General features: G+C 37.8%; 2 protein-coding genes across 2 annotated transcripts in view; one reads left to right on the top strand and one right to left on the bottom strand.

Moving 5' to 3' along the window:
- The window catches only part of LOC123513846 (alpha-N-acetylgalactosaminidase-like), a gene marked incomplete in the record, with an annotated part of 184057 nt that extends 173116 nt beyond the window's left edge, over nucleotides 1–10941 (top strand). Inside the window, 2 exon segments of the mRNA XM_045271257.1 lie at nucleotides 9711–9818; nucleotides 10057–10941. Of these exon segments, the coding sequence (XP_045127192.1) occupies nucleotides 9711–9818; nucleotides 10057–10323 (375 nt within the window).
- Nucleotides 10942–18726: 7785 nt separating this feature from the next.
- Nucleotides 18727–19098, bottom strand: LOC123514134. The gene has a single exon (XM_045271781.1). The coding sequence runs from the start codon at nucleotides 19096–19098 to the stop codon at nucleotides 18727–18729; it is 372 nt and encodes a 123-aa protein (XP_045127716.1).
- Between the last annotated feature and the right edge of the window lie 70 nt (nucleotides 19099–19168).

Here is a 19168-nt window from a genome sequence, read left to right on the forward strand (position 1 = left end):
AGAAGAAAGAAAGAAACAAGAAAAGGATATAATTGATAAATGTAAAGACCAACCAAGGCTTTTTACAGACATGTGAACAACAACATCAAAAATAGAGAAAGTATTGAAAGTTTAGAAGTAAATGGAGTATGCAGTGAGGATCCCAGGAAATGGCAGAGGCTATGAATGGATGCTTTCGGAAGGTATTCACAAAGGAGACTGCTTTTGACAAACCACTGGTAATGGAACAGAAAGGGATTATGAAGGAGTTTCAAGTAACTGTGGAGGAGATCAAGAATATGATGGGGAGTTTAGAAGTGAGAAAAGCTGTGGGACCTGATGGGGTATCAGGATGGATTTTAAGAGAATGCAGGAGCAACTGGCAGAAAAAGTTTGTGAAGTAATTGATGCCTCATTAAGGGAAGGTGTAGTGCCCCAAGACTGGAAAAGAGCTAACATTGTCCCAATCTATAAATCAGGTAACAAGAGAGACCCATTGAACTATAGACCAGTGTCACTTACAAGTGTGGTAGCTAAGATGTGTGAGAGGGTGGTGAAGAATAGATGGACAGACTTCTTGGAGAAAAATGACATACTTTGTGAGTGTCAATTTGGTTTTAGAAAAGGGCGTTCATGCACGACAAACCTGATATGTTACTATTCGAGGGTGATAGATGTAATACAGGAAAGAGATGGTTGGGCTGATGGAATATATCTGGATTTAAAAAAGGCCTTTGATAAGGTACCACACCGGAGACTGATCTGGAAACTTGAAATGGTAGGAGGAGTGCATGGCAGTTTACTAAAATGGATGGAAGACTTTTGGTAGGAAGAGAAATGAGAACAATAATTAAGGACAGACCATCAGAATGGGGCTTGGTGGAGAGTGGAGTTCCACAGGGATCAGTGTTGGCACCAGTAATGTTTTGCGGTCTACATAAATGAAATGTTGGATGGGGTGTCCAGTTATGTGAGCCTATTTGCAGACGATGCAAAATTGTTAAGAAAAGTGAGATGTGACAAAGATTGCGAACTACTCCAGGAAGACTTGGACAGAATATGGAAATGGAGCTGTACATGGCAAATGGAGTTCAACACGACAAAATGCAAGAAAATAGAGTTTGGCAAGAGTGAAAGAAGAATCAGGAGTATGTACAAGATAGGAAATGAAGACATAAAACCAGTCATGAAGAAAAGACCTTGGGGTGACAATTACCAATGACCTATCGCCAGAGAGACATATAAACAAAATAATTGGAGAAGTATTGAACTTATTGAGGAACATAAGAGTGGCGTTCAGATATTTAGATGAAGAAATGATGAAGAAAATAATTACTGCAATGATAAGACCGAGGCTTGAATATGCAACAATACAGTGGGCTCTGAACTTAAAGAAACACATAAGGAAACTAGAGAAAGTACAGAGGGCTGCAACAAAAATGGTGCCTGACTTAAGAGATTTGACTTATGAAGACAGACTGAACAGAATGCAACTTCCGACCCTGGAAAACAGAAGAGAAAGGGGAGACCTGATAGCAATATACAGAGTGATGATTGGCATGGAAAAAATGGATAGGGAAGATCTGTGTATGTGGAATGAAAGAATGTCGAGAGGGCATGGGAAAAACTAAAATGGCCACTTATAGGAGAGATGTGAAAAATATAGCTTCCTCATAGAAGGGTGGAAGCATGGAATAGTTTAGACGTGGAAGTGGTCAACGCAAGGAATATTCATGATTTTAAGAAAAAGCTGGACATTAGTAGATATGGAGACGGGACAATACGAGCATAGCTCCTTTCCCGTATGTTACAATTAGGTAAATACAAATACACACACACACACACACACACACACACACACACACACACACACACACACACACACACACACACAGCTGCGCCACCGCTGAGTGTGGGAGTCCTGAAGACAGCTCGTCTTCAACTGAGGACGAGGAAAAAGGAGCAATTACCTATAGTGTTTACAGGGCCCGGGTATATCTATAGGGTGTAATTAACGTCCTGTCGGTGTCCTGCTCTGAAAAAGTGCAGAAAATAGACTATTTTCTAATGAAAATGGAAAATAGTCCCTAACCGGAGAGTGTCAGCAATGTTTTTGTTTTGGGTGAAACATGACGTCGACACCTAGAAGCAGGAGAGATTTTGAGGGATTTGTGACCACTCCAAGTGGATTAAACAAATTGGACATGGATTCAAGAATTCAAGCCTTAGAGAGTAAGTTTGTCAATATTAGATCTATATTAGATCTATAGAAGAGAAGTTAGATAGAGTTATAGTGGAGAATGATACCTTCAAAAAAGAAATCTACATGCTAACGAAAGAGAACAAGGAATTACTGAAAGAGAAAGTGGAAATGGAAAAAGAAAATCAGCATCTAAGGAAACAATGTGACAAAATGAAGGCTAAACTACTTGAAATGGAAAAGAAAATATCCGAAGGTGACTTAGGGAAGAAGGAGTGCCTCAACCTAATTGATGCTAGAATGAAGGAAGTGAAACATGAAAACAAAGAAGTACAGAAGTCCTTCAAAGAGATAATGAAAAAGCAAGAAGAAGAAAATAAAGTGATTACACAGAGTGAAATGGTTAAGGCTTTGAAGGAAAATGAGTACACAGAGTGAAATGGTTAAGGCTTTGAAGGAAAATGAGTATGTGGTGAGAGATATTGCTGAAAAGAAAAAATGCGTGATCATAACAGGTTTAAGAGAGGAAACTAACAGGAATTGGCAGGATAGGAGGGATAAGGAAAATGACAGGATAAAGTTTTTACTGAATAAGATCTCCGAGGAGGACGAATGCCTATATGCTGAAATAGAGAAAAGTGTGAGACTAGGAGCTTATGAAGAAGGCAAGAGTAGACCATTAAAATTGAAATTAAAGTCTCAGGTGGCAGCCGAGGCCTTACTGAGGAGGGCCTGGAAACTTAAAGACTACGAGGAAACCAAAACAATTTACATAAGAAGAAATATGACACAGGAGGAAAGAATGAAAATGAGAGAGCTTGTAACTGAAGTGAGAGAGAAGAATGAGGAAAGAACTGAGGAGGATGAGAAATGGGAGGCTGAAGAAGTGGTGGATAAAACAGACGGAATAGACAGTACACAGACTGAAACATGGAAGAAAGAGATCAGGAATGGAATTCAAGTGACATACACGAACATAGATGGATTTCTGTCTAAAAGGCTAGAAATGTATGGATTACCTAAGAAACAGTGAACCGGACATAATGTGTGTGGTGAAAACAAAGTTAAGGCCCCGAAATAAAGCTAGATTGGTTTGATGTAAAACACTACAAAGTATGGAGAAACGATAGAAAGAATAAAGGAGGTGGTGGTATAATGGTTTTTACTAAAAAAAGATCTGAATAGTGAAAGAGGTGAACTTTAATAAGGGAAATGAGGAAGTGATAAGTATGCTTATAACAGATGGTAAGAGGGACATTAATATTATAATAGTATACATACCACCCAGAACCAGTGCTTGGAATTATGAACATTATCAAGAGGTGATGAGAAATACTCTAGACATAATAAAACAGGAACTCACCAGAAAGGATAAAGTGATGATAGTTGGGAACTTTAACTGTAAGGAAATAGTGTGGGAATGGTGATGAGTGGGCAGAGGAATTGTTAAACGTAGCAACAAATAACTTGATGACACAGTGGGTGAGATCACCAACAAGGTGCAGGGGACAGGATGTTGCAGCGAGATTGGATTTGGTATTTTCACCAGGGGCATCTCCCTAAAAGAGGAAATTGAACATGAATGTCCCTTGGGGAAAAGCGACCATGATGTCCTAAGATTTGAGCTGGATACGGAATTAAGCATGGAAAAAGAGTGTGGAGTACAAGGAGGAAAAATTAAATTATGTCAGGGCAAATTACAACCGTATAAGAGAGTTCTTTAATGAAATTGACTGGTATGTGGTGTACCAGGAAGTGGATATGCAATTGAAATATGATAAATTTATGGATTTATATAACTGTGCTGTGAAGAAGTTTGTGCCATATCACAGAATGAGGACTTTAAATAATAAGCAGTGGTTTAATGGAAATTGTGAAGAAGCAAAAAAGAACAAAGAAAAGGCATGGAAGAAACTTAAGAAAAACAGTGAAGTATTATCAAGAGAAGTCTACAAAACAGCAAGGAATAGATATGTTGAAGTAAGGAGAACAGCACAAAAGGAATATGAACAGAGAGTGGTGGAAAACTGTGATAGTGACCCTAAAATGTTTTACAAATTCATAAATGGAAAACTAAATAAAAGGGAGGCAATAGAAAAAGTAAAAGATGGGGAAGAAGTATATGAGGATGCTAGAGATATAGCTGAAATATTGAACAACTTTTGCAAAGTGTTTACAAAGGAGGAGCATTTTACAGGAGAAAAACCTACGGAAATAAAGCAAATGCAGGACATCATGGTTACTAAAGAAGATATAAGGAAAATAATAAGTAACTTGGATATTAATAAATCAATGGGGCCTGATGGCATATCTGGGAGGTTGCTGAAAGAATGTAAAGATCAATTGTTGAACCCCATATTTGATATTGTGGAAACCTCCATACGAACAGGAATAGTTCCGAAAGAGTGGAAAAGAGCTGACATTGTGCTTGTATATAAGAATGGAAGTAGAATGGAACCATTAAATTACAGACCAGTATCGTTGACTAGTATATTGTGCAAGGTATGTGAAGAAGTAATTAAAGCAAAGTAGAGTGAGTATCTAGAAAGTGAAAACATCCTGATTGAAAGGCAGTTTGGTTTCAGAAAAGGAAGATCGTGCGTATCCAATTTATGATGTTTTTATTCAAGAGTGACTGACATACTACAACATAGAGGGGGATGGGTGGATGCTATTTACCTGGACTTGAGAAAGGCCTTTGATAAAGTGCCATACTGATGTGGAAACTAAAGAAGATTGGAGGAGTAAGTGATAAACTAGCAAAATGGATGGAAAATTACTTAGTGGGAAGAGAAATGCGAACAGTGGTGAAAGGAAAGAAGTCAGAGTGGAAAAAGGTAACCAGTGGAGTTCCATAAGGGTCACTGCTTGGTCCCATCATGTTTTTTATTTATGTTAATGATATGCCAGTAGGAATAGACAGTTACATGAATATGTTAGTGGACGATACTAAAATTATGAGGAGAGTAAAGAATGCGGAAGATTGTAACAAGTTACAGGAAGATCTTGATAAAATATATGAGTGGAGTAAAGAGTGGCAGATGGAATTTAATATAAACAAGAGCCATGTTATGAAAATGGGAAGAAGTAGATACAGACCAAACAAGGATTACAGGCTGGGAGATGAGAAAATTGAAAAGACCAATGAGGAGAAAGACTTAGGAGTAACCGTGCAAAACACTCTGTCACCGGAGAAACACATAAACAAGATATTTGGGAAAACATATAATATGCTTCAAAATATTGGTCTTGCATTCCACTACCTAGATGAAGGAATTATGGAGAAGATACAATGCATTTTAATAAGACCCCAGTTAGAATATGCAGCTTGCGTCTGGTCACCACACATGAAGAAAAATGTGAAGAAGGTGGAAAGGGTACAGAGGCTGGCAACAAGGATTCAAGGAGTTAGAAGGTACCAGGATTCAAGGAGTTAGACTATGAGGAAAGACTGAGGGAACTGGGGTTGACTACATTAGAAGAGAGAAGAACAAGAGGTGACATGATAACTATGTATAATAAATTGGTGAACAAGATTGACATATTGGACAGAGAATTGATAAAGGTGGCCACAAGCAATCATCTCTGAAGACATGGAAAAAAACTAATAAAAGACATCTGTTTAAATGACGTGAGAAAGTACAGTTTCCCACATCGTAGTATTGATAAGTGGAATAAAGTGAGCAGTGATGTCGTTGACGCGGTGTGCGTCAATCAGATGAAAGAGAGATATGACAGGAGTAGACAAGGAGACAGGACACAGAGCGCTTAGCTCAGGCCCTATAATACACAAATAGGTAAATACACACACACACACACACACACACACACACACACAAACAGAATGGGACCATATCAAGAAGGAAAAACGAGAACAATTAAAATACTACTAAAATCACAAGCAGCAACAGAAGAAATATTATATAGAACAACAAAACTTAGAGAAACAGAAGGCTGCAAGAATATCTATATAAAGAAAAATAGAAAGAGGAAGAAAGGAAGAGATACAATGAACTGGCAGCAGCAGTAAGGGAAAAGAATAATGAAAGGTCAGAAGAGGAGAAGAAGGCATTTTTTTGGAGAATTCTAGGAGACAGGATAAGGAAATGGTATATAAACGAGAAGGAAGAGAAAAAAGTGGAACAAGTTTAACTAAAAATTAAGGCAAAAGACTAAAAATGATGTATACAAACACAGACGGGGTTTTATCAAGTAAATTAGAATTAAGAGATTACATAAGGAAAGAAAATCCAGATATTGTATGCCTGGCTGAAACAAAACTAAATGAGGCAATCATAATAGATTTGGATAATAGGTATGATGTATGGAGAAGAGACAGAGTGGGTAAAGGAGGAGGAGTCATGATAATGTTAAGGAAGGAGATAGTGATCAACCAAGTGGAATGTGGGGAAAGAAAAGCAGAAGTATTGTATATTAAGATGCATATTAATAAAAAAGAGTTAACAATCATTGTAACATATGTGCCACCAAAAACAAATTCATGGACCAATCAAGAATATAAAGACATGATAGATGACACAATAAGGAGTCTAACGAGAATCGTTAAAGAAAGGAAAAAAGTGATATTAGTAGGAGATTTCAACTGTAAAGAAGTGGACTGGGAAAATTATGAAAGTGGTATGGGGGAAGAAACCTGGGGAGAAAGATTCTTGAACCTAATGATAGACAATATGATGGACCAGAGAGTAAAGGAATGCACAAGATTCAGAGGAAACGACGAGCGAGATTGGACCTAGTTTTACAAGGGTATACAAATGAATGACGATATAAGATATAAGTGCCCATTGGGAAAGAGTGACCCTGCAATATTAGAAATAGATATAGAAGAAGGAAAGGAAGATAGAGACGATTCATACAAAAGAGACCGATTAAATTACAGAAAGGCTGATATTGAGAATCTGAAGAACTATTTTAAAAACATAGACTGGGAGGAGATGGAAAACTCAGAGACATGCAAGACAAATATAACTTATTTTTGGAAATATACAAAACAGGAGTCAGGGAATATGTCCCAAAATATAGACCAAAAGGAGAAGGAAAGAAAGATTGGTTTAATGCAAGGTGTGCCAAGGCAAAGGAGAAAAGAGATGGAGCATGGAAAAGGTGGAGGAGAAATAGGAATCCAACAAACAAGGAAAACTTCAAGGCAGCAAGAAATAAATATGTTAAGGTGAGGAAGGAAGAGGAAAAGAACTTGAAAAGATATTGTCGAAAAATGTAAGGAGCAACCAAAATTGTTCTATAGATTCATAAATGGAAAAATTAGGCAAAAGAAACAATAGAAAGGTTAAAAGGAGAGAACGGGATGGTGGAAGACCCAAAAGTATGGCAGAACTATTAAATAAAAATTCCAGGAGGTCTTTACTAAAGAATCCAAATTTGAGAGGCCACAGGGTAATAGAGAGACAATCTATATGAAAGAGATTAAAGTAACCAAGCTTGAAATAAAAGAGTTAATGAAGGAACTGGATGAAGAGAAGGCAATGGGACTGGATGAAGTCTCAGGCAGAATACTGAAAGAATGTAGGGAAGAACTAACAAGTCCTATATACAACATCATAAAATGCTCAATAGAAAATGGAACAGTGCCAGTAGAATGGAAAAGAGCTGAGGTGGTTCCCATATATAAGAGCGGAAGGAAAGAAGAACCTTTAAATTACAGACCGGTATCACTAACTAGTGTAATATGCAAGATGTGTGAAAGAATAATAAAGAAACAATGGATCGAGTTCCTTGAAGACAACAAATTAATATCAAATAGCCAATTTGGTTTTAGAAAAGACGGTCTTGTGTAACTAATTTATTGAGTTTCTATTCTAGAATAGTTGATAGAGTACAAGAGAGAGGGATGGGTTGACTGCATCTATTTGGATTTAAAAAAGGCGTTTGACAAAGTGCCACACACAAGATTACTGTGGAAGTTAGAGGAGAAGGGTGGCTTAAAAGGAAGCACATTGAGATGGATAGAAAATTATTTGAGGGGGAGAGAAATAAGGATGGTAGTTAAAGATATGAAGTCCAAGTGGAGAGCAGTAGAAAGTGGAGTGCCACAGGGGTCAGTATTGGCACCAATACTTTTCCTCATTTATATTAATGACATGCCAGAAGGAGTGAACAGCTACATAAATATGTTTGCAGATGATACGAAACTGTGCAGAGTTATAAAGCAAAAGGAGGATTGTGAAATACTGCAAGAAGACCTAAATAAGATCTGGGAATGGAGTAAGAAGTGGGAAATGGAATTTAATGTGAACAAAAGCCGTCATGGAAATGGGAAAGAGTGAAAGACGACCTGTGGGAATCTATAAGATGGGAGATGGAGTAGAACTGGAGAAAGTCAAAAAGGAAAAGGACTTAGGAGTGACGATGGAAGAAAACAATCAACCAGTAAACCATATTGATAGAATCTTTAGAGAAACATATAATTTGCTGAGGAATATTGGAGTAGCATTTCACTACATGGACAAAGAAATGATGAAGAAATTGAGAAATACTATAATAAGACCCAGATTGGAATATGCAGGAGTAGTGTGGACCCCTCATAAAAAGAAACACATAAGGAAATTGGAGAGGCTACAAAAAATGGCTACAAGAATGGTCCCAGAACTTGAAGGGATGACATATGAGGAGAGACTAAAGGCTATGGATCTACCAACCTTGGAACAAAGAAGGGAGAGAGGCGACCTGATACAAGTCTATAATTTGATCAAAGGAATGGACCAAGTGGATAATGAGAAACTGATCCTGAGAGAAGAATATGACACCCGAAGCACAAGATCGCATAGTAAAAAGCTGAGAAAGGAAGATGTCTGAGAGATATTAAAAATATAGTTTCGCAGAGATGTATTGAGACGTGGAACAGTTTAGATGAAGAAGTAGTGTCTGCAACGAGTGTGCACACTTTTAAAGTAAGACTGGATAAGTGTAGATATGGAGACGGGGCCACACGAGCATAAAGCCCAGGCCCTGTAAAACTACAACTAGGTAAATACACACACACACACACACACACACACACACACACACACACACACACACACACACACACACACACACACACACACACACACCACACTTTCTCTACCATCCACATTTTACCAAATAATCTACCACTGTCTCTTATTTTAATGTATTTAGCTTAGAAAACTAGTGACCGGATTTATTTTGGTTTTGGTTTTTTATTCCACCATTTTTCAATATTGGTATTAGAATATAGCAAAGCAATGACATAGGGATTCTTGTCAGATAGTATTCTCTATATCACCTTTCATGGAGTATTTTGTAATAAATGTTCCACTATTATAACTATAGTTATTAATTATTGTTATTATTTTTGGAACAGTACAGTGGGTCACAAGACTTTGGTGGCTGAGGATGTGGTTCCTCATTTGGGCCACACTTTGTGGGATTGCTAGCCTGGTATATAGGTAGACAGATAGATAATTATTATAATGAAATTGCATTGCACTGACATGAGAGCAGTACTTTCAAATACTTTCTCTCATTACAGGACAAGGGAATTGAGATCTGGGCCCGTCCTATCACACCACTCTCTGGCATCCACTACTCCTATGCCATTGCCTTCCTCAACCGCCGCACGGATGGCACACCCTCCGAGGTAAGTGTCTACTTTTTGATGGTCTTGGCCATGGGATTACTTTTCATCTCAACCCTCCATGTTAAATTCTCTATAGCACCTCATACAAAGATAATGCTTTTTCCCAGATTCTCTCTCCTTATGTAGTACTTCCTAAAACTATTGATGCAGAAATCTTTGTAACATGTCTACTGAACTAAAAAAACAAACCATTGACATAACTTTTCAGCCTGTAAAATTAATTTTCTTCAATTTACAGATTTCTGTGACACTGAGAGAGCTTGGTCTTGCCAACCCAGAAGGCTACTCCATTACAGACCTCTTTGATGGTGTCCATTATGGCACTGTTCAGCCAGACAAGCGCTTCAAAGTGGATGTCAACCCATCAGGTGTGGTGTTGGTGAGGTGTGAGGTGGCCAAGCATGGTGCTGCTGGGATAAAGGGACCATTCAGACCAGCACCCACTGAACGCACTCTCAGAAACCCTTTCCACAATAATAATTTATTCAATAATTTTGGTGGCTAAGGACACCAGATATTCTTAGGGTGTGTGTGTTTATAATATTTCATACTTTACTGTGTATAGGCAAATGAAAGGTGTCATTGCTACTTAGTAATTCACTCGTTTGTTCATATTGCATCTCAGCAAGTTCCTTACAAATGTGTGCCAGTGCATTCCTTGTTTTGATAGTCCTTACTTTGTTAAAGGTGTTCATTATTCAAACAATCTTCATCATCCATTATAATTAAACTGTTGTGGTATTCAGTAGATTAATTTTACATTTGATAAAATAGTTCCTGAAATGGGAAAGACTGAAGTTCATAGGTTGGAAGTGATTAGTTTTGATTAGCCTTTAGTTTTTAACCTTGACTTGGCTACCCTACTTAACAGGGGATGTGAGCCTCATGTATAGGTAAGAGTTAGACATAGTTTTGGTTAATTTGAATGAAGAATGCTTACTTATCCTTTGTTTCCAATCAGAATAACAAATTTGGTATTACAGGAATGTATGTTTCACTTGCATTATTTTGGTACTGAAAGTTTTGATGAAGATATTACACCTTTACATTTCATTCATTCATTTATAGAGCAATTGTACATAAGCATATATAGTTTTTTTTTTCATATCATTTACTTTCCAGTTAATAAGGGGGAAGTTACAGGATTCTATTGAGGGTTTTTTGTTATACAAGTGCAATAAATAATTGGGTGCATTTTGTCTTTATACATTAGTTTGTGCAAGGCAAAGCATGTATGTAGTGGGCAAGAGGTTATTCGGAGACCAGTATGTTGCTAACACCATGTTCAAGAAGAATACTTGGGTTTCACACTGAGTTTTGAAATTCTTGAGTTTTTTGTAATCTTCACATCTCAGATTTTACTCATCTGCTACTTTACTTCATAGGTTTCATGCTCAAGTTAAATAATCAATAAACATCAACAAGGTTTTAGGGTTCAAGTATTTGTCTTTAAATTAAAGGATTGGTCTCATAGGGCTTTAAATTAAAGGATTGGTCTCCTCTATGATGTATCACCTGTTCACCTTGAAGGGAGCATATAGAAGTGGTCAGATAATATGTGTTCATACTGGTAAACATTGTTCATAAACCAAATTAAAATTTGCTCGCAAAACTAGTTTGTGAATCAATATTCTACTACATACATCTTTGGCACATCAGAAACTTTAATGTTGGAGATTAATTATTTGAGCAGAATGGCTGATGAAGTAAATATGAGATATGATGTAGATTTTTGTTGTATGAGTAGTAGTAGTATTTAGAGGAACTTGAAGAACATAGCAGTGAATGGGCATGGAAGTATTATTAAAGCACTCATCATTGTATCTGTAAGCCAGTTCAAAGGAACAGTGTGTCCATTTTGTGAGAGCAGAATATAAATTTACTATTACTGTTCTATCTAACATTGTTGATGCAGAAATTGTCAAAATATAGCAGAAGTACATACACTACTGGTATGTTGAGTTGACTTGTCAAAATTTAGTTGAAATAGTAAAGGTATGTATGTAGGGTTGATAAATATTGAAGTGTTTAAATATTCTTATATATATTGGCAGTGAGAATTTCTTTTGAAGAAAGAATGTTACTTTGTCAGTGAGATGATCACTTTTGCACATTTCACTACATCTTATTGGAGATGAGAAACAAGTTTTGGTCAAAGCACAGTGTTATTACACAGGAAATGCCAATTTTTTATGGTGACAATATTAATTTTATATACTTTGTAAGTACTTTGTAGCTATGCAGAATATTATACACACCAATGCTGCATGGTAGCATTATAAAAATATGAATGTTGTCCACAGGAATGCAAAAGAGTCTGAGTATTTTCATACATTTTCTTATTGTTTACTCTTTCACTGTAATGCAGTGTAAATTGCTTACTAATGAACTGTGATTGTGATACTGAGAGTTGATTTCTTGAATAAAAAAAAAAAAGAAAGAAAGAAATTGCTTTTTTCCCTACATAGTGTGTAATTTGTTAACTCTCATTGTGTCTGTGTGTATTTACCTATTTGTAATTTACCTATTTGTGTAATTACAGTGCCCGAGCTAAGCTCTCTGTGTCCTGTCTCCTTGTCCACTCCTGCTGTCATATCTCTCTTTCATCTGATTGACACACACCGCATCAACGACATCACTGCCCAGTTTATTTCACTTATCAATACTACGATGCGGGAAACTGTATTTTCTCACGTCATTTAGACAGATGTCTTTTATTAATCTTTTTCCATGTCCCTGGAGATGTTTACTTGTGGTCACCTTTATGAACTCTCTGTATAAATTGGTGAACAATATTGACATATTGGACATAGTTATCATGTCTCCTCTTGTTCTTCTCTTTTCTAATGTGGTCAGGCCCAGTTTCCTCAGTCTTTCCTCATAGTCTAACTCCCTGAATCCTGTTACCATCTTTGTTGCCAGCCTCTGTATCCTTTCCACCTTCTTCACATTTTTCTTCGGTGACCAGACACAAGCTGCATATTCTAACTGGGGTCTTATTAAGGTACATAATATCTTCTTCATCATTCCTTCATCTAGGTAGTGGAATGCAAGGCCAATATTTTGAAGCATGTTATATGTTTTCCAAAATATCTTGTTAATGTGTTTCTCCGGTGACAAAGTGTTTTGCAGTTACTCCTAAGTCTTTCTCCTCATTAGTCTCTTTAATTTTCTCATCACCCAGCCAGTAATCCCTGTTTGGTCTGTATCTACTTCTTCCCATTTTCATAACATGGCTCTTGTTTATATTAAATTCCATCTGCCACTCTTTACTCCACTCATATATTTTATCAAGATCTTCCTGTAACTTGTTACAATCTTCCACATTCTTTACTCTCCTCACAATTTTAGTATCGTTCGCAAACATGTTCATGTAACTGTCAATTCCTACTGGCATATCATTAACATAAATAAAAAACATTATGGGACCAAGCACTGACCCTTGTGGAACTCCACTGGTTACCTTCTTCCACTCGGACTTCCTTCCTCTCACCACTGTTCGCATTTCTCTTCCCACTAAGTAATTTTCCATCCATTTTGCTAGTTTATCATTTACTCCTCCAACCTTCTTTAGTTTCCACATCAGTCTATTGTGTGGTACTTTATCAAAGGCCTTTCTTTCTCAAGTCCAGGTAGATAGCATCCACCCATCCCTCTCTATGTTGTAGTATGTCAGTCACTCGAATAAAAACATAATAAAATTAGATACGCACGATCTTCCTTTTCTGAAACCAAACTGTCTTTCACTCAGAATGTTTTCACTTTCTAGATACTCACTCCACTTAGCTTTAATTACTTCTTCACATACCTTGCACAATATACTAGTCAACGATACTGGTCTATAATTTAGCGGTTTCATTCTACTACCATTCTTATATATAGGCACAATGTCAGCTCTTTTCCACTCTTTCGGGACTATTCCTGTTCATATGGAGGTTTCCACAATATCAAATACGGGGTTCAACAATTGATCCTTACATTCTTTTAGCAACCTCCCAGATATGCCATCAGGCCCCAATGATTTATTAATATCCAAATTGCTTATAATTTTCCTTACATCTATCTTCCTTAGTAACCATGATGTCCTGCATTTGGTTTATTTCCGTAGGCCTTTCTCCTGTAAAATGCTCCTCCTTTGTAAACACTTTGCAAAAGTTGTCGTTCAAAATTTCAGCTATATCTCTAGCATCCTCATATACTTCTTCCCCATTTTTTACCTTTTCTATTGCCTCCCTTATATTTAGTTTTCCATTTATGAATTTGTAAATTTGTGTGTGTGTGTGTGTGTGTGTGTGTATTTACCTAGTTTACCTAGTTGTACGTATTGTACAGGGTTCGAGCAGGGTCATAATGTCCTGTCTCCATATCTCCATTTATCTAGTTTCTCTTTAAAGTTATGCACACGATGTGCTGTGATAATTCCGTTATCCAATGCATTCCATTTTTCCACTGTTCTGTATGGAAAACTGTATTTTCCAATATCACACACTGCCTCATCCTGATCTTCTTTTCACGTCCCCTTGTCCTTCCATCTTCTTCCATCAACAGCACCAGGTCTTCTTTGTCGACAGCACCAAGTCTTCTTTGTCTATCTTTTCAATATCATTTACTATCTTAAACATTGTTATTAGGTCTCCACATTCTCTTCTATCTTGTAAGGTTGGCAGTCCCATTTCCTTCAGTCATCCTTCATATGTGAGGTCCTTTAATTCCGGCACCATCTTTGTAGCAATCTTCTGTATCCTTTCCAATTTTCCTATATCCTTTTTAGAGCTCAGACCATACTACTGCTGCATATTCCAGCCTTGGGCGTATCATGCTTGAGATAATTTTTTTCATCATATCTTTCTCCATGTAATGAAATGCCACTCTTATATTACTCAACACCTTATATCCAAATATCTTGTTTGTGTTTATCAGGGCTCAGATTTCCTTGTATGATCACTCCAAGATCGTTTTCCTCTTTAGTCTTCATTACTTGCTCCTCTCCCATCAAATAGTTCCATACTGGTCTTCTCTTACTCTTTCCTATGTGGCATTTCTTGGCATTAAACTCTAATTTCCACTTGTTGATCCTTTCATAGATCTTGTTTAAATCTTCCTGCAACAGCAGACAGTCCTCTCTGGTTTTGATGACTCTTAGCAGCTTTGCATCATCAGTGAATAAATTTATATAACTGTTTATCCCAATGTGAATGTCGTTTACATAAACTTGAAACATAATGGGGGCTAACACTGACCTTTGTGGCACTCCACTAGTTACTTTACCCCAGAGTGAGTATGTATCTCTGATCACAGTTCTCATTTCCCTATCCTTCAAATAATCTCTTGTCCATTCAAGCAAGGTTCCACGCAGTCCTCCTATATACTCTAGTTTCCGAAGAAGTCTTCCGTGCGGGACTTTATCAAAAGCCTTTTTAATGTCCATGTATACTGTGTCTACCCCTCCATCTCTGTTTTCAAGTCCTTCAATAACTCTCCAGTAGAAGCTTAATAAGTTTAATACACATGACCGCCCTGTCCTGAACCCAAACTGTCTGTTCGATATGACTTGCTCCTCTTCTAGAAATTTAACCCATTTTTCTTTGATAATTATTTCACATAACTTCCCTACGACACTTGTAAGTGAGACTGGTCTGTAGTTTGGTGGTTCAGTTGCCTTTCCTCCTTTAAATATCGGTATTACGTTGGCTCTCTTCCACTCTAGTGGAACTTTCCCTTCAATTATTGAACTTTTAATTATTTCCCAAATTGGATCCAGTAATTTCTCTCTATATTCTTTCAACACCCAACCTGATACACCATCTGGCCCCATTGCTTTTCTGATTTCCAACTTATCCAGTAGTCTTCCAATATCCTCTTTGTGCACTGCAATCTCCCATAATCCTTGGCAATTCAATGTCCTATTAGGTTCTGTGAAATCATCATCTGCGGTGAATACCGTTTTGAAGCTCTCATTCATTATTTCACACATTTCCTTCTCTGTTTGGTAAGTCTTCCCTTCTTCAATTATTTTTTCAATTGTTTCCTTATTCTTTGTTTTGCCGTTCATAAACTTGTAGAAAAGTTTGGGTTCATCTTTGCATTTATCCACTACATATTTCTCACACTTTCTTTCTTCTTCTCTCCTTACTCAAATATACTCATTTCTAGCATCTTTGTACTGCCGTATGTTATAGTAATTTCCCCGTTTTATGAGTTTCTTCCATGCTTTACCTGTTGCCTTTTTAGCTTGTATGTATCTAGTATTGTACCAAGCATGTATTTTTTTCTTAACTCTATAAACAGGTACAAATCCTTTTACTCCATTACATTTCTGTAAGAATATGTCATATTTCCCTTGTACCGTCTTCTATACATAATATTACTCCACTCAATATCAGCAAAATAGATTTTCAAAATCTACTCTTGCATAATGTAATCTCTCTCCTTTATAGTCATCTCTGTAACTTATCTCATCTTCCTCCAGAATTTGCATTTCTAATGTTACATGATCACTTCTCCCCATTGGACTAAGGTATTGTATTATTGGATGGGGCTCTGGTTTCTTTGTGAAAACTAGGTCAAGCAACAATGGTTCTTCTTCCCCCCTCTACCTTGTTAACCATTGGTCCATTGCATTAACCATAGTCAATTGTAAAGGTCTGTCCAGACGAGGGGCAGTTGCCCGCTGTGCAAACACTGTTTCCGTATCATACTAAGCAACGGAATGACATCATAAGCATAGAAACGAAGGAAACAGATCTGGCAACAAACAGTGCTACCAGATGTTGCTGTGTTCCACAGTCCCTACTCCGTTCACCTGGCAGAGACTAGCGGGCGAACTTGTGTCCACACTAGGGGCAGTTAATCGCCGGACACTACCCATTGATCGTATATTCCTCACTTGTTTAGCAGGGTTACCAGGTCGAACAATTGGTGGAGGGTTTTTGCCACTACAAGGCGCGCATAGCAGACCAGGCATTCCAGGGCAGGCAGCGGACGCACAACTGGACTGAGACTAGGCAATATGGGATACAGCAAGAACTGTCGCAGGAGTAAAGGAATAGTGTTGTGTAGCATTATTATTGCTTTGTGCATGAAAAAAAACCACAAAAAGAAAAGACAATGGTGTAAAAAGTGTTTGGAGAAAAGAGAGAAAATGGGAAGTCATGTGACAATATTACACGAACTTCAAGATGAACATGCGAGTGATTGTCTCCACACCTGTTCTTTGCCACACGGGACAGACATGTTCTCCCGTCAAGTGTATAGTGGAAATCTGAAACTGACAGCAAGGGAGTTCTGCAGGTTAACTTCATGTGTTTTGCAACATGCTCTCTTAATACAAGTACCAACCATCACACCAGGAGGCATTGCTTCAACCACGGGCAAGGGCACTTAGATGATTTGCCCGTGGTTTTCTTGCTTCTGACGTCATCAAAACAGTTGAAGCAGTATGATATCTGGTAACAGTGTTTGAACGACGGACAGTTGCCCCTCATCTGAATGGGGCTTTACACTTTCTCACTCCATTGCACAGCATTACCCATTACTTCCATCTCTCTCCAGTTTACTTTTTTACAGTTATAGTCTCCAACTAAGAGTATTCTTTTATCTCTTCTTATCATGTTATCTAGGCACTTTATCATCTCTCTTTGCATATCTTTATGTTCTTCTGTTCCCCATATATTAGTCTTTGGTGGAACATATGTAACTATAATTTTTCTCTTCTTCAATTCTTCTGTTTTGATTGTTACTCACTATAATGCACATCCTCCACACATATATTATCACGAACCATTATTAGCACTCCTCCTCCTGTGTGTGTTTTAATAAGCAGTAAATATAGAAATGAGTATGTACTGTATCACAGGTGGTCTTGATTATTCTCCTGATAACCATATACAGCATGGTTGTAAGTAGGTAAGCACATTTCACACTGGAAAAAGAATGATAGATACAGTGTCACTTTAAAGAGGTTGGCAGTTTTAATGACCTGCTAGAAGACAGCAGCAGTAGCTACATACATATCCCCAAAAGACCTGCCCATAATCGCAACCTAACTTGTTGAAGGGCTATACCAGCGACTGTGCCTTAGGATCTGTCCATCACAAGAGAGAAGAGACAAGTGCAGCAGAGATGAACCACCACTAAGATCTGTAACCCTTGCAGCCAAAGTTCAAGCTGGGCAATATAGGGGACCATGGCAGTGCCTACTAGTCCATCACTGCTCTAGTGAAAGAGTACCCTCCAGATGGAGGCTCAACCCCTAGAACAAATACATCCTCACACCCAGGGATGAGGACTCCACTGCATTGCTACACTGCTTCACTTAGGAAGTAAACAGGGTACTCCTTCTTGACCCTCATGAAAGGAGACAGGTGGTGGTGCTTGAGTGCTACTCTCTAGACCTGTTGTGGTTGCCAGGATAAGTGCTCCCTGCATCCCTTCCAAGAAAGCATATGAGATGCTGCAAGTACCAGCATTTGAGCCACCTTCAGGCACAATGCAAACATGAAGTCCACCCATCCCAATGACAAAGCTAGGCCTATAAGACAACCACTGCCAGATGCCCCAACTGCAGTAAAAACCATCAAGACCCAACAGGCTCTGCTGGCTGTACCATTCCAACCAGCAACAGCCTAAGGCAGGGGTCGGCAACCTTTTGAACATAGTGTGCCAGTTTATAATTCATGCCATTTTTTTACTCCCTTGCGTGCCAAATGTTATTTTTTCAGCCCTATATGTAGCCTACGAAAATGAAAATTATAATTATACACTATGACTGAGTATGTAGTGACCATTGTAATTAAAGTAGGATGTATTTTTCTCCACATGCATAACATAAATGTAACACTTTTTGTAGCATTTAGTATTCTTAGAAACTAAAAATATACTTCTTTATTGTAAAATTATACTCACAATATTAATGCGATCCTTGCCCTTGCTTCCCTTTGGCCAAAGTTGAAATTTCAGGTGAATATCTGGACACCTTGAGCTTTACACAACCCTCAGAATGATCCGTTGTAAGGTTGCTGCGATGGGGATTGAGGATGTGCTTCATGTGTGAAAATATCTGCTCGCACTGATATGTAGATCCAAATGCTGATAGCAATGCAAAAGCTACTTTCTTCATGCAATTGAGTTTATCAGGCAGTGATGTCCAGGAACTTAATATGGAGGCTGCATGATCATTCGTACTAGTTTCCAATATTTCTCGAAGATCCTTAAATTTAGCTGACCACAATGATGAGGCCTGAAAGTCAATTAACTGCATTTCCAACTCCTCAGTTTCCATCCACTCAAAAAGAGATGCGTCCAACTCACTGTATCTAAACGTGTCTGGTCTGATTAAAAGGAAAACACTG

Source organism: Portunus trituberculatus, chromosome 37, assembly GCF_017591435.1.
Source record: "Portunus trituberculatus isolate SZX2019 chromosome 37, ASM1759143v1, whole genome shotgun sequence".
Lineage (NCBI taxonomy): Eukaryota > Metazoa > Arthropoda > Malacostraca > Decapoda > Portunidae > Portunus > Portunus trituberculatus.

Bases quoted from the DNA above. Each gene is read 5' to 3' on its own strand.
- LOC123514134 (XM_045271781.1), bottom strand. From the start codon at position 19,098: ATGGAAACTGAGGAGTTGGAAATGCAGTTAATTGACTTTCAGGCCTCA.